Source organism: Lygodium microphyllum, chromosome 16 (assembly GCF_053477565.2).
Source record: "Lygodium microphyllum isolate KBCC chromosome 16, Lygodium_microphyllum_v1.1.10, whole genome shotgun sequence".
Classification (NCBI taxonomy): Eukaryota; Viridiplantae; Streptophyta; class Polypodiopsida; order Schizaeales; family Lygodiaceae; genus Lygodium; species Lygodium microphyllum.
The window spans coordinates 114,936,599-114,953,072 of NC_141150.1; the positions used below are offsets into that span (position 1 = coordinate 114,936,599).

At 40.1% G+C, this 16,474-nt stretch overlaps 1 protein-coding gene across 1 annotated transcript in view; it reads right to left on the reverse strand.

Annotated features, from left to right (window-relative positions):
• Positions 1-711: 711 nt before the first annotated feature.
• The window catches only part of LOC148023268 (uncharacterized), a 33,455-nt gene continuing 17,692 nt past the window's right edge, over positions 712-16,474 (reverse strand). The window contains exons 3-9 of the mRNA XM_087696309.1: positions 16,180-16,272; positions 15,971-16,099; positions 6,374-6,427; positions 6,080-6,157; positions 2,334-2,390; positions 2,064-2,182; positions 712-1,959 (exon numbers count right to left, since the gene is read on the reverse strand). Of these exons, the coding sequence (XP_087552435.1) occupies positions 1,818-1,959; positions 2,064-2,182; positions 2,334-2,390; positions 6,080-6,157; positions 6,374-6,427; positions 15,971-16,099; positions 16,180-16,272 (672 nt within the window). The 3' untranslated portion in view covers positions 712-1,817. The remainder of the gene's footprint in view (positions 1,960-2,063; positions 2,183-2,333; positions 2,391-6,079; positions 6,158-6,373; positions 6,428-15,970; positions 16,100-16,179; positions 16,273-16,474) is intronic.

Sequence of the window (16,474 nt, forward strand, 5' to 3'; positions counted from 1 at the left end):
TTGTACCTGGCATGCTAGTTGCTTTGATAGATTTTACACTAATCCTATTGCATAGTGAATGAGTGGAGATTTTGAAATTCATGCCTCAAGCCATATTATTACTACTTTAGACCAAGCCTTCCACTTGAGTTACTTGTCTTTAATGTCTATGACTAGATTATGACCAGAAAATTACCTTGCAACTGGATCAAAGCCTTGCTCTGATATCAATGTAATGAAGTAGTATCTCCTAACCATGAAATACTCCTAAAATATTAGAAAACCATATGATCAATAACCATAGCCAATTCTCAAATTAATGAGTTGAAGAAATGCAATATGCAAAATGGAAATGGCAAGAAAATACACACCTCTTACAATGGCAGAGCAAGATGCTCACCCCTTAGCTATGGTGAGAGGTTGCAGAATGGGAGTCCTCAAGAAGAAATTTGATTAATGGCAAAATCTAGAGAGAGAGAGAGAGAGAGAGAGAGAGAGAGAGAGAGAGAGAGAGAGAGAGAACTTCAACTAGAGACTTTATTGTCAAACAAGTTGATATGTATTGGTACCTAAACACTTCAATTTTTGCCAATGAGATAGAGCTACCCGAATCCAATAGAGCTTGGGGATTTTTTTGTTCTCCCAAGAAAGCAGTTCCTAGGCACAATTTGACTTAACTGCTATCCTTGGTACAAAATCCTAGATGATGATTATCACTAGGGATGTTAGATGATGCCATGGGAAATCATTAAAGAGGAAAGAATTCAATGAACTCAAGAGTTTGGAAGCATGCAAGAGAAAGCTGAAGTATTAAAGCAATTCAAAAATTCGAAGGGAACCAAAGCATGGATGCCACATGGACTTACACCAACAAAGTTCAAAGCACGACCGTGTGAAATTGTCAATACGAAGGTAACTAGAAAAGATGGCAAGTGGGCAGTTACCGGGTGGTAATGCCATCTTAAGAGTCCAAAACAAGGTTATCCGGGTGGTAATACCCTAGAAATTACACCAGGTAAGGCCTTACCATCACACCATTCAGTCAAATACTCGGTAGCCACCACCACATGGCGGTTTCCATCTCTAGAACAGGGGGTTCCTTCACATGCCATGCCACCAGCTGACGAGGAAATCCAACCATTATGGGGAGGTCCAAGCAACCCTTAACGTGTTCTATAGGATCTTTCGTTCCGAAGCTCTGAGTGCACAAAGTGGGGCACTTGAACAGTAGCTCATATGTCAGGAAAAGCACCATCACCTCAGTTCTGCAGACCCTTCTCCATCAGCACCAGCTTTTATTGCTGCCATTGGCCAATTTTCAAGGAAACCACCACTTGTGATAAGGATCCTCTACTCTTTGTAGGTGAGAGAAGAAAATGATGAAAATCAAGAAGACTGAAATATTGGAAGATGAGAATGGCATCAAGACGGTGAACTAGAAGTGCTTTCGCTAGGCCAACATCTGCTGCCAGCTTGTACCGGCTACAAAGAGCTCCCAAAGATCATCCATTAGCTATTTTTCATGTTTGCATAGACTGTAACCTACTTTTTTCACGCTGTATTCCTGTCAATCTTATATATACAAGGCTTGAACAATCTCAAGTTAAAGCCAACTTTGGAGTCTGTAGGTCTCAGATATGCAAGGTAACATACAGTCCAGCTTACAGCTACATTTCAGGCCATATGTAAGGAGCCAAAGTTAACTTACTTTAGCTTCTCATATAGATGTGGGGATTATGACAGATGCCCCAATATGCTACCGATGTGCTTATGACACTCTAATTGTAGGGGTAAATGTTTAAAAAACTTGTCACCACTGCAAATGAAGCAGCGAACTATCATAGGCCTGCAGAAAATTCTCCTCTGTGGTGCTGACATCTCAGAAAGTCATGTATGATGCTGTCATCCTCAATCTCAACCTGCATCTTTTTGATCGCACTACGCTTTATTTTATTCACTTGCCCTTTAGATATCCCCAACCTGGAAAACAACATGAAAAGCCGCACGAGTCAACAAGCTTCAGTTCTTCCTTTCAACATCCCACAAAATATACAAGAATGGAGATTCCTATACTAAGGACTAACCTGTTGCCAATTGCTGCCGAGCTTGTATAAGTACCCTCTTGTGTATCAAATCCATAATACCACCGGATTATCATCAGCTCCCTTGGAGTTAAGTTTGCCATCCTTTTCTTCACATCAAGCTGGAAACCACCCCCCCCCCCCCAAAAAAAAAGTCCCCCCAAAGAAGCAGAGAGATTAACTAAATTAACAGTGACTTGGAACCCTTATTGCAAAAATGCACTTGCTTTACACATCATTGTTGCAAGGCACGGCCAGTGTATAGGAGATTACTTTCATTTGTTCTTCACACAGCAAGTCCATAGGCTGATTTTCCATATCTGGAATAATCTGTGACCATTTCAGGAAGAAAAAGGAGCTTAGAATTCGTGAGCAAACTATGGAAGCTTTACAAAAATCCAGCACATGTGAAAGGGAACTTTGTCAGCAGTCCAAGAAATAAACTCTGCAGTATTGTATGTGCTCCACGGTCTAGATTGTGTTAGACTGAATAAAAGCTGGAAAGTCTAGAGTCGACCCATTATATATGCAAGTAACTGGTCAACCCAGGACCATGTATGTACTAAGTCCTTTGACCAGTTCACAGCCACAAGAATCTAAAAAGCTTAATAAGCTGTGTGTCATTTTGTGTAGAGAAAAAATATGAAACGTCCAAACTCTCATCATAATTACAGTCTTACATCACCCTAACAACCTACTGAAATCACACACACAAGCAAAGTGCACATCTCACAGAAAAATATAAGCAGAATCCAATGGACGATCAACTTTGTTCTTTGGGCTGATAATGTATTTCGGCTCATGACTAGGAATATATGAGCCTTGAACCTTATAAACCACACCAAACAAGACTTAATAACAAAACGAAGCTTCCGTAGACAGGCTTCTGGACAACTGACAGTGACCAGGAAATGTCAAGAAGATCCTGAATTTCTATGGTCCTCTCTAAGATTAGATTTTGCAAGTGATGCCGCTCCTCAACATCTAAATGACAAGCTTTTGGACAACTGACAGTGAGCAGGAAATGTCAAAAAGATCCTGAATTTCTATGATCCTCTCTAAGATTAGATTTTTTAAGTGATGCCGCTCCTCAACATTGAAATGACAACTTTCAATCTGATAGCTCATCCTCCAGAATTGAGATTACGAAAATCCATTCCATACCCCAGTGAAATGAGGCAAACATGCCTCTTTGTCTAATGGAACATAGAGAAACATAAGACACATAAGCCTGACTTTGTGATTCCAATGGCTTATACACATACAAAGCCTCCATCTAAGCATTTAGGTCCAGTAAAATGAGGCATCCATGGCTCTTTTTTGACAGAATGCAGTGAATCATATGACAGATAAACCTGGGAGTTGTGATTCCATTGGCTTACACGCAAATAAAGCATCCATCTATGCATTTAGTCTTTATTTCTGACAACAGTTCTGGATACCCAAAATTTTGGTTCTATTTGTTCTCAAGTCCCTTCCATTCTTCCCTCATCAGATTTGCTTTTAGATTCTCTTCCACATCTCTTTAATGGCTTAGGATTAGATTCCACTTAGCATCTTCAAATTTTGGTCCCAATCCATCTCTAACCTGTTGGAAATTGGAAGGGTGAAACACAGCATGTGAGACTCAATGAGGGAAAAAAACTCAAGAGAGTGCTTCATAAAATGAAAAAGAAGTTACGATACTAGATACATGGTCCTGTTTATATAGACCAAGAGATGCACCAATTACGTTTACTTTTATTAAATGCACCTAAAGGAAGTGTACATAGTGACACAAAACATAAATGCGAATCCTAATAGGAAGGTCTTACATTTTGCAAATCAAAGTGTAATCCTAGACTATATGCAAATGCACTTGAAAGCTCTTACTCCTAGTGTGTCTAGCTAGTCCCATTACAAAAGAGTGTTATGCATACATATAGGATGCAATAATTATATTTTTGGAACTTCCATCCCTCCCCTCTCTAGATGGAAATTACTACACCCCTTAATAATAGGGGTACGTTTAACAATGCAACATAGAGAGAAGGTGGGCGTGAACCCCATAAAACCTTGGTGGATCAGGATGCAAGACAAGCGTTTGTGGTGTTGTCAATGTCAATTGTCTAGTCAAGGATAGTACTACACACACCATATGGAGTAGAAAATCATATCAGAGAACACTGATGAAGAACATGCTGTAAGTATTGTGATGGTGTTGGATATGGCATGTACACCTCTACAACTTGATTAGTCATGGGAACCATGATTTGAGGTACATTCCCAAGTGAATGTATATAACCAATTCTCACAATGGTACAATAGTTGTGAAGGAGAGAAAATGGTATTAAAGTACCTTCAAACACCTTTACAGCAACAGGGACTAGAAACACGTTTTTCTCTTCTTTCATTTATCAATGTCACCTTCCTATTTTTTGAGCTCCAAGAGCTTAAGACTAAGCTGATGCAAGTTATCCCATCGCATATGTATATAGTCGAATGCATGTTCCTTCAGATAGAGGATGAAGCACCTAGTCCATTTGTCAAGAAGATTGGCATATTGGGAAGGTGCCGAATAAACCCACAATTGCCCACTAGAGATTTGAGATCAACCATGTCTGGATGGCTCAGAAATCTTTAATTTCTCTCCCAAAATGACCTAAAGTTTGGGCTTTTCTCACCACACCATCAAATTTCATTGAAATTTTGAGATTTTCTTTTCGAAGCTGAAGATTGCTCAATATATGAAACCTGTATATGTTCCAACAACTCTCTTCTCTCTTGCTATTCACTTGTTCACTATGAGCGTCTATGAGTGTGTGTGTGTGTGTGTGTGTGTGTGTGTGTGTGTGTGTGCGCACTACGAAATCCTAACCTAACACTGTAGACTTCGCTCTACTACATACCCCACCCAGTCATCCACACTTTGCCAACATTTAGCACCCTTGTATCAAGGGCTTTTGTAACAAACATTACAAGCATCACGACATGATATGCATTAGCTAATTTTCCCAAAATAACTTTTTTTTAATAAGCTTTTTAAGTTCTACACTCTTGTTTTGCATTTTCTCCTTTGACTTCCTCCCACTTCAGATAAAGAGTGTGCATAAGAAGATCTCTTTAATAGTATCTTTATTTTTCAAGAAAGACTCCAAGGTATAAAAGTGCATTAAAAACATAATCTCTGCCAGCAGCTTTGGCACAAAATGCATGCAGATTTGGCAATATCCAAGACTCACTGCCGATTGAGCGCAAAACTATTCTACAATACTCATCAACAAGGTTTCTAATTCATTCCATGTCATCCCTTGTACCAATTGGCAATGAGTTTAGAAACAAGTATTATGTTAATAATTGGGTGCGCTGCTAATTGGACCAACCATAATTAAAGATTGTGTATCCTAAAATGTCAAGTTAATTTAAGATCATCCTATTCACATGCATCCCTCCATGGCATTTGTCAAACAAAGAGTGCCTCATGTTATGATAGGATGGTGGGGAGGAGCTGAGGCTGAATTTCCCAATTTTCTCCAAGCATTTTCTATTGCTCCTCCTCAACCATTGGCAAGGACAACCGGATAAAGAAAATTGCATTCTATAAGTGCATAATGAACATCTTCCAATATAGATCCATGAGAGCTTTCAAGTAAGGACATTTTCCTCATCATTAGTGGGGACATTCAATTTTTTAGCCACTTGCAAACATTCAAGTGCAACTCAAATGGTACTCTTAGAAGGTTGTGTGACACGCTCTCTTTCAAAATCAGTCCATATTTCTACCTTCATCCTCACATGCTGTGTTTCTACAAGTACCAAGAGTATTGAGTTTTGTGCCTCGGCAATGCCCTTTTTCTCTTGTATCCCTTAATGATTTTCTCCCTAGACCTTTGACTAATCCATCATTATTGGATAGGTAAGTTTTGCTTGTGTTTTCGTCGTTACTTAAAGCCACAAATTAAGCACTCCTTGAAAGATTCAAACTTGATACAACAAATGCAAACAGGTAAAGATAAAGTACACCGAAACGTGGAATCTACCTCATGCATCCCATTGAATTCTCTCTTCAAACCATACGAGGTTACAGGTTTGTCAATCGACAACACTCTATTCCTGGCCTGCAGAAAAAATCCTGACAGCTTAAGGGCCATCCAAAAAAGAAACGCTGGCAAATAATAGGAGCTATCATCTTTCACAACAATGTCAATTCAAAGCATTCTAGTCGTGGCCTGTAGTGAAATATCAGTATGGATGAGCACTGAAAAAATGGGGAAAAGCAAGAAGAAGAAAAAGAAAAAGAACCTTTTGCAAATGACCAATGGAAGCTGATTTACCTGCAAAGCCCTTTCTAATCTGACTCTAGATATTTCAAGCACTTCTGACAGGTTCTGCACCAGGTACAAGGGCACATAAACAACTAAACAGAAGTCCTTCATTTTTTCAAAATCTATACTTCTCTAAAAGCAAAGATAAAAATAACATTGATCACTCAATCTGTCATGATAGGTAGTAATTTGCACAGTTGATTCTGCATGTCTTTTCAACCTTTCATAGAGTTCCATTCTCAGATTAGCAAATTAGCAAAATATGGTTTGAAATCTTAATATTTGAGTAGCACTGTTTTACTCCGTCAAACTAATGAGAAGCAGAAAATTGATGACCAATTAGCACCAATTAGTTACTAGGTAACAAATAACGCAGACAAAATTGCAAGCGTATAGAGAAATATAATTAAAAAACATTTCACAGGCAATGATGCCATGATAGTGTCTGTGCTGTAAACACAGAAGTCCTTTTTTTTTTTAAACTATACTTCTCTAAAACCAAGGATAAAAATAACATATGATCACTCAATCTGTCATGATAGGAAGTGATTTGCACAGTTGATTCTGCACGTCTTTTCAACCTTTTGTAGATTTCCATTCTCGTGATTAGCAAATTAGCAATATATGGTTTGAAATCCTAATATTTGAGTAGCACTGTTTTACTCCCTCAAACTAATCAGAAGCAGAATATTGATGACCAATTAGCACCAACTTAGTTACTGGCTAACAAACAACACAGACAAAATTGCAAGTGAATAGGGAAATATAGTTTAAAAACTGGTCAGGTTACAGCAAAGGCAATGATGCCATAGCACGCACTGAATCTTACATTCCAAAATGGAGGCTCGATAATTTTTTCCTGGAAAAAGTATGGCTAATTATATACAAGCCTCTCAAGGCAGTCTGGGGAGGATAGGAAGAAAAGCCATGGAGGAGGGATGTATCACCACCTAAGACTGCCTGCCTGCATCCTAACAAACAAGGCATGGCCACCTGTTTGAGCTCCTCAAGGGCTCAAGACTCGCCCTATAGCTGATCCCAACAGCCATGGGGTGAGTGGATAATGGATGTCTAAAGTTCTGCCAAGGTCTGTATACCAAGAGGCTCTTGCCGCAAAAATCATCTCACAACATGCCTTCCAGATGTGCCACTCTGTGAGGCTCCCAATGATCTCCTAGACCTCCAATTGTGACACTATAGGCTCGAGTACCCAATTGTTGGACAAAGCGCCAGTGTCAACCAATGCAAGAGTTTGCCTCCCCCACCCCCCCACCCCCCCCCCCCCCCAAAAAAAAAAAAAAAAAAAAAAAAAAGACATCCTATGCTAGGCACAACTCGACAAATAAGAGGGCAGACTCCTCTCCACCACCAAGTCTCCCAAGTCCTTGCTACCTGCAAGGGGATTCCCACAAGTGAGAACTATGCTAGCCACATCCACCTTGGCTGCAATCTCTCTCTTTGCAGAGGGGCTACCCAATCCTCAAGGATTGTCGCATCAATCTCCCTCCTCCTTGCCTCAACCCCTCTCAAGCACCTTGGAACTTATGGTGGAACCTCCAAATCCACCAACCTATATACATCCCTCCAAACCTTGACAAAGCGGGCAGGGCCAACCTCCCAACCAGCCCACTGGTGGTTGGATGTGGCAGTGATTTCCTAGCTGCATCTTGTCACAATCTCAGATCATCGGGTTCTAGAGGACAGGTTGTCAGTTAAATCTCCTCGTGGATTATTGGTGGCCACCACTCTAGAGCCTTATGCAAACACTGCCAAAGATAGCAAGTTGTGAAGGAAGGAAGATCTAGGTAGAGTAGTTGGTGCTACTGTGAAAATCCATGCCAAAGATGGTCTCCACTCCGTGCCTAGCTCAGGTCTATGCTCTTGAAACCCCTCCTGGAAAAGGACTTTCCATGTCTACCTCCCTTGGGTGCGCCCTAGGACAACTAACTTGCCCAACATGGCAAACTCTAATACTCTAGATGAATGATCCCAAGCTCCCCTCGAAGCGATGACAGATGATGGTCTTCCAAGCCACCTTAGCATGAGAATCCTTGCAAGTTCGACCCATACCATGTTGTCAAGGTGGTGCAATACAAAAGCATATGACTTGACTGAAAGAAAACAATGAACACACACACACACACACACACACACACACACACAGAAAGAAAGAAAGATATATTAATGTCTTTTGAGGCCAAAATCAGCCTATGGGACAAAATCATATACAATGTCAATCATCACTAGACATCAAAATGTGACGTGCTAGAAGTGATATACTGTAAAAGAAGCTAAGGCGGTATACAAGACCAAATGGTGCTCATATAGGGGTACAATGAGAGGATGAGATAGTACATATCTGGCTGTGTGGCTGAACGATACTCGTATATCTAGTTTCATCTAGTCAGGAGCAGTGGGTAGAGTATGTCATACATCCCTGATGAAATAGTATGAGGGTAGCATCTGGGCTGGGTCCTCAACTCTATCAACTGCTACTCAATGTCGACATGAAAACCTCAAGTGATGAAGACTGGGGAGCAGCAAGGTGTAAGGACCCAAAAAGAATGAAAGAAAGAATGCAATTGGACAGCATTAATGCAGCCAACTGCTGCAGATGTGGCCAACCTTCCATGTGGTAGGTCCAACCGCCTGCCCACCTGCCCAACTGTTGCCCAGATGTGCTGCCTGCCTGCCTGCCCAAATGCAGTGTCTGCTGCCCATACAGCTCCTGCTGCCAATCACCTACCTGCCCGACCTGCTTCTGATGGCCACAATGCTGCACACTGTACCTTGTCTGAAACACTACTTGTCCTAGAGGTGACCAAATCTCTAAAATCCCCTCTCAAAATCTTGGACATGGCATAAGGCTCAAGGATTTGGAATGTTAACAAAGAACACCTTGAGAAAGCGACTTGGCAATCAAATCTTCCAAATTAGCCTTTGTCTTACAATACTCCACATCAATGGTCCCATCCAAGATCTTCTCATGGATGAAGTGATACTAAGTCTTGATTTTCTTCCTACATAAATGAAATATTGGATTCCATGCCAAGGCTATGCAACTCTCATTTTCACATAGAAGTTTAGCACACACATCTAACTCACCTAATAATCTCCAAAGCCAAACAGTCTCACAAGTGGTACAAGATGGCGTTTGGTACTCAGCCATTGTCAAAGAAAGGGCAACAATAGGCTACTCCATGAGAAAGCACCTACACGTAGGAGAAAACAATAGCACAATTGCCTATTATCAACATCAACAGTCCCCCAATCTCAATTGTCCAACCTCAAAGCACCAAAGCTGAATCACCTATATTTGCTGAATAAAATAGACCAAGGTCAAGAGTTCACTTCAAGAACTAAAGAATCCACAAGGCAACCTACCATGAACTTGCTTGGGCTCACTCATAAACCCTACAAGCAAACCAACTAAAAAACACAAATCAATCCCAATGTTAAGAAGCCAAATCAATGACCCAATCAACTGTCAATATTGGGACGGATTTGCTACTGGTAAATCAACATGAGTAGTAGCCTTCCAATTCGAATCCATAGGAGTAGAGATAGTGCGACACTCTATCATCTCAAAAGTAGTCAAGAGCTCCTGCACGTACCCCTGCTAAGAGAGAAAGATCCCCCTCTCATATCTCATGACTTAGAAAGAAATGAAGAAGTCCCATATCTATCATCTCAAAGTGCTCATTCAGTGCCTCCTTAATCTGCTTGATCATTTGGGCATGGTCTCCTGTCATGAGAACATGTATTTTTGAAACCTCACTTAACACGTGGATTAATTTTTAATCACATGGTTAAGTAAATGTTGCACATGTGAGGTGTAACACAGGTTAAAATAAATTTACGAGCCTCGGACTCAAGGAAATCGCGAGATGTCAAAGACAAAAGTTACTATAAATTATGCTGCACAAGCACTTGGTGGTATCTGGTGCCAGTTGTTGGCCTAGGTCATTCATTTGGCCATAAGTGTCAGTAGAGGTGACACAAGAGAAGTGGCGTTTAATGGTACCTAAAGACAATCTGATGGTCAAAGATAGTGCAAAGACACTCGGGAATGGAAGTTGCCTAGCCAATTTCATTATTGGCCAGTCAGATTATTTTTCAAGGCACTGAAATAGTTATTAGATTAATTTTCAGTATTTAAAGACTGAAATTTAATATTTCTGGAGAGAGGCATTTTTAGTATGTTCATCCTGCAAGAGAGAGAGAGAAGATGCTGTTGGTTTAATTTGCAGCCATTGAAGGACTTTCTGAGAGGCAACCAAGGGTAGGAGAAGACCAATCAATAGCAAGTGATAGCATCTACAGGCTGTTGAGACAGGGCAGCAGCAGTAAATGATTGATTTTCTTCAATCCTTTGCATCTACAAGCTGTTGAGACAGGGCAGCAACAGTAAATGACAGATTTTCTTCAGTTCTTCGCAAAGAAAGTCTGAATTTTCTCTCTCCTCAGTATTCTCTCTCATCTCCCAACCTTTCTACAGCCTTGCTTTGAAGATTACAGCATTCAGATCACCAGAGGCTGAGAAATTTCAGATTTCTCTGCTGTAAACCCTAATTTGCAAAAGAAATTAGGGTTTAGCAGCAACTCGAGAAGTGTGCCACAAATTGGAAGCTCCAAGACTTGGATTCGACAAAGTTGACGTTGTCTTTAGCCTATTCAAGTGGAAGGACCAATAAATCGTTGAATTTGGGGCATTGTCCAAGGGATTGGAAGAATCCCATTATACATCAACTTCTTCTTCAATTAAGTTAAATAAATACCGAAAGGGACACCAGTTTTGGGGCCAACAAAGTATCCAATGTCCAAGATTATATAGTAAAGTGTGCATTTCAGTTTTTTGAATTTGTTAATTGCAATAAATAGTGCTTAATCAAGATATTTACCACCCTATCCCAGGAGGAAGGCTGGTTATATTTCCTATCAAGATGAGATCGTCCTCATAGAATATGAATAACACACCCTCCAACTAAAGTATGGACATAAAGATTTGGATCAAAAGTAGATCGCCAATACCCCTCCTTCTCTCTAAGGAAAAAATCAAACTTCTCATTCCACGCACGAGGAGCTTGTTTAAGGCCATATAAAGCCTTCATGAACCTGTATACCTTACCATCTAAACATGAGAACCCATGAGGCTACTCAACATAGTTCTCCTTATACAAATATGTACAAACATGACTAAAACACAAGAATCGGCCACGAAGACACTAAACGCAAAAATACAAAATACAAACAGAGAAAAAAGAGGACTCTGAAGTGAATGAATCAATGTTGTAAATGAATGAATGAGTGCACAAATGCTCAAAGGTAGAGCAATAACAGCAATTGGAGAGTGAGGTCCACCAAAGACGGATCCTGAGGTCTATAACCACCACTCAAGCCTGAGATAATGTTGAATGTGGAATGACAGCATGCTGGAAACCAAAACGCAAAAGTCTAGAGATTTAAAACTAGTAAATACAGTACTGTAACTACCCAAGGATGGAGCTAGCTAATCACTGACAACAACTAGAAGCTAGGCAACAATCTTACTTGGCTTAGAGATGTATCATATGACACAAGGCATCTTCATATCCTAGTAGATGTAGATCTCTAAGTTACTTTCGAAGTTTGGTACAATAGAGTATTTGCCTATTTCTTGACTCATGGATCCACAATCCGAGCTTTTGGCTATCAAAGATCCCCTTCCAGATGCTACCTAATACAAATGCCTTGTTGATTCATTGATTTGGCTTATTCACACTCAACCAAACATTACCTTTGTGGTGGCATTCTTATCATTTTTTATAAAGATTCCTACTCATGCTTGCTAGAGGGTTGCTTTGTGCATTTTGTGCTTTTTACAGGGAACATCGATTCTACAAGATCAACAACTATGGAGACAATTTGGCTCTGCTGGATAGTGGTGTAGATTGGCTTTCCACAGACAAGACCCACTCACCTGCACGGGGTAACCAGAGTATCTTAGCTCTAGCAAAAAACCTCAAGTTTCATGCCATGAAGCACATAGAGCTTCGCTATCATTATGTACGAGAGCGGATCATGGATTCCAAATTAGTAGTAGCCTGCTATCGCCTGACAAACAATTCAATGGATCTCTTCATGAAGCCTTTGCCCAAGGCTCCTATGCTTCATTACATGAGATTGTCAAGTCTTCAAACACTCCCAAGATCTGAGAGGGCATGTTAGTGCGCCTTATTTAGTCTATTAGTCCGTTATCTCTTGGTTATGAGCTTTGTTAGAGTCTCACGGAGACATTGGAGCTTTGACTATGTCTTCATTCACTTTGGTGTGCATTTCCAATGTTTGTCAAGAATTTCATAGCTTATGTTACACTATCAAATGTTGCCTAGCCCCAAACTCCTACGATTTTTCCCAAGACCTACCAAGTCATCATTTTTGCTGCATTAAATGCGCTTGAACTGTATTTATTGCAGTCGGTCAAGATTGCCAAGTCAGACCAGTCAACAGTCAGCCAGCTTTTTGTCTTTTCTACTATTTATAGCACTCGTCGCCGAGGAGGGGCAGATCATTGTCTTCTATCTTCTACAAGTACTCTGATAGCTTGTAACAATCTTCTCCGTCTCCATCTAGGATTGCAAGCTGCACACTCTCCATCTCCATCACCGTCATAGTTGTTGTCATCATTTTTCAGCCTGATCCAGTGCTGCCACTGACACTTTGGGTTGCATGCAGGGACTAATCAGTCCACTCTTGTATTCAGCATTCATCTCACATTCAATGCAAATTTCTCCTCTTCCTGCTGTCTTTTCTCTTCTCCTTTTCTCTCTCTGTTCATGATTCTCTTCTATTCCACCTCTCACATTTAAAAGGGGAGGTCTATTACAAGGATGTGGTGATAGGATATGTATTTTCAATTCTCAACTTTGGCAATATTAAGTTATGCACATGTGAAGTGCAAGCCAGTTAAGTCATAGTAATGACCTACGTAACCCAAGTGAATAGTGGGTGACATTAGCAAAAGTTGTACAAAGTCATGCCTAACACGTACTTGTTTGTACTTAGTGCCAGTTTGGAATCTAGGTCATTGATTGGGTCATTAGATGTCTAGTATTGACATCATGAGACAAGGCACTAATTAATTAAGTAAAGCTAGTCCAAGGCCAATTAATGTTGGCACCATTAAATGTCCCATGGGGTTGGTTAGCACATTATTTATGAATGGGCACTAGCCAATTCTTGGGAAGGGCAAGTTGATAACTAATTAATTTTCAAATTTTAAATTCTGAAAATTAAAAAATTCAAGCTGGAAATTTGCCCAAGTAGTAAAAGAAGCTGCCACTTGTCAAAATTACCCATCCAAGCTGAGAGAAGTCTACTTGGAGGCTGGGTCATTCCAACATTCAGAGGCTCAAGGAGAAAGGAGCCACCACCGGATGGGCTCAAAGAGAGGCAATAGCAGTTCAACTAACACATCAAGAGATGGGCAGTGGGTTTCCTTCTCCACCGTGAGGGGCGTAGATGAAAGAGGATGGCTCACCAATCGCACTAGGGTTTTGCCCCCCTTTTGAAGTTATTGGCACTGTCAAAATTGCCATCAGAGCTACGGTTCAAAAGACACTTCTTTCAGCTGATTTTCTTTCTCATCCTTTGACATTTCCTCAATAATTCTCAACGTATTCCAACCACTGTTGAAGAACTGCTGAAGAAATTGCTGCTGAAACCCTAATTTGCGGCAGCTATTCAGGTTTCAACAGCCACCTTCGGATCCATGCTCAATTATTGATGAAGAGCCAAGTACTCAGTGTAGCAGCTGAAGGCATTAATTTTCAGGTGATCAGAGCAGTAGCCCATCCTCAAGATTTTGTGGCCTACATGCAAGAGATTGAAGACCCAAACTGAGCCCAGATTGTTGTACAATCAAGGGGCAAATTGTGCACAAGCAGTGCTGGTCAATTATGACAGAAGATTCAAACAGATCAATCTATCTCTCAGTGTACTTAAATCTTATAGCAATACAAGACAAAGAAATACTGCAAGGGATGCCATTTGTTAGGGCGGGTGTCGGCTGTCCAAGATTAAGTGGTAAAGTGTGCCTTTCTAGATTTGTGTACTTAATGCTTGCTGTATTTTGAATTAAATCAGGTTATCACCACCATGCTGAGAAGGAAGGATGGCTTCACTTTACAACAAACATTAATATGACCTTCTTTCTTTCTTTCTTCTACATGCTCAAAGATGAGAACTTCCCAGTCTCCCAAAAAATTAAATGTTCCACATGCCCAAAACAAGAGTAGTCAATGCCTTTAACCTAAGTTTAAGAAAAGCTAAGCGTAACACAAGCTTAAACCTACAAGATCCATGTGATGGGCATACTTCATGGCAATTATGGCAAGCCAGATTTTCTTGACATCTTCTCTATTCATTCTTTCCCCCAGGGTGCATAAGAACCTTGGTGTACAAAACATGTTCCCACCCAAAACATCTTTTTTCATGTAAACTATAAATGGTCATAGCTTGTAAATCCCTACAATCAAGTCAATGGATTCCATTGGGAGTGTGCTAAGAAGCTCTTCAAGTCCATTTCATCAAAGTTTCAAAAAAAGCATCCCTCTAACAAGACAATAATGGATTAACCAATATAGTGTAAGGTCCCCAAACATCCATAACACAGCACTTCAATACCAAACCACACTCTGTGCATGTTGAGTATCAACTAGTCAACGTGCGCTCGATATGCACCTTGTCTGTAATGATGTTTGCATATATAATCATAAATCTGGTCTATCCAACTTTACATACACGACCAAGGGAGTATCCAACATGTATTATGGTGTTGTGCATGAATATTGAGACATTTAATGCTTGCACAAATATCATTGATTATTGGCGGTGCATTCTATAACATATGGCCATTTGCAATAGATATGTGTAAAAGTATAGGACGGCTTCCAATCCACATCTACCCTTTTACCCCCATATTGGCAGATAACTTAATAAGCATAAGAACTTTCCTAGGACATTTACAAATATGTCACACATCAACATCAATCTGCCATTACCACATCTAGATTATATTAAAAATCCAACCATACACAACCCTTAAAAACCCAAAAAGTAGGTCACTAATTCTAGAAACTGACAACCTCGAGATAGCAGACAGTCTTCAACCAGTTGACATACCCTGGATATGATTTTACCAACCATTAGGAAGTCCTCAAGTCTAGACTCTGCAAATCTGACAGCCTTGAGATAGCAGATAGTCTGGAGCAAATTGAAGTGCTCTATAGACTCTGCAAATCTGACAGCCTTGAGATAGCAGATAGTCTGGAGCAAATTGAAGTGCTCTAGATACCACTTTACTAAGCATTAGAAAGTCATTGGATCCAAGTGGATGGCAGTTCTGGGCCAAACGAGTCTAAACTTGAATATACAGGTCCAGTAATCAAAGTGATTCAACATGTTAAACTTGAAGAGAAACTTCACCTTTATGCCCTTTACAATGCTATATCATTGCATATTCTCGCCTGTTTTTGGATACTGATGTTTGCTTCTATGTTGTGAATAGCAAGCTCAAATCTCAAACTTTTAATTCCTAAAAGAAACTGGACATGAATTTCAACTTACATCACTAGTAGCAGGTTTGCCTTCCAGGCTCAATTCAGCTTCTCCTTTCTTCACCAAAAACAAGATCTCGTGGACATATTTTGGGATTCGGATCAACCTTGAATTTTGTGCAATTGCACTGATCATACCCTACTATTCACAAACAAACCATGATGGCATACAAGTTTACCAATAAAAGAGAGAGAGATCCAACGGACAAATCCTGGTACCTGTCTAATCCACCAATAAACATATGTCGACAGTTTATAACCTTTAGTATGATCAAATTTCTCCAACCCAAGAAGCAATCCCTTTGAGCCTTCCTGAAAGCAATATGTGAAGCAACAGTTATGTAGTATTCAGTTTTAAAAGGAAATCACATAAAATAGCATATTTCATGTATCTTCGTTTACAATTCAAAAACTTTGATAACAATGTACTGTTCCGCAAAAATGGCCTCATCCAAAAAGCTTGTGCAAAATGTGAAAAGAAATAAAAGCCAAAAAAGGAGCAAGATCATTTTCC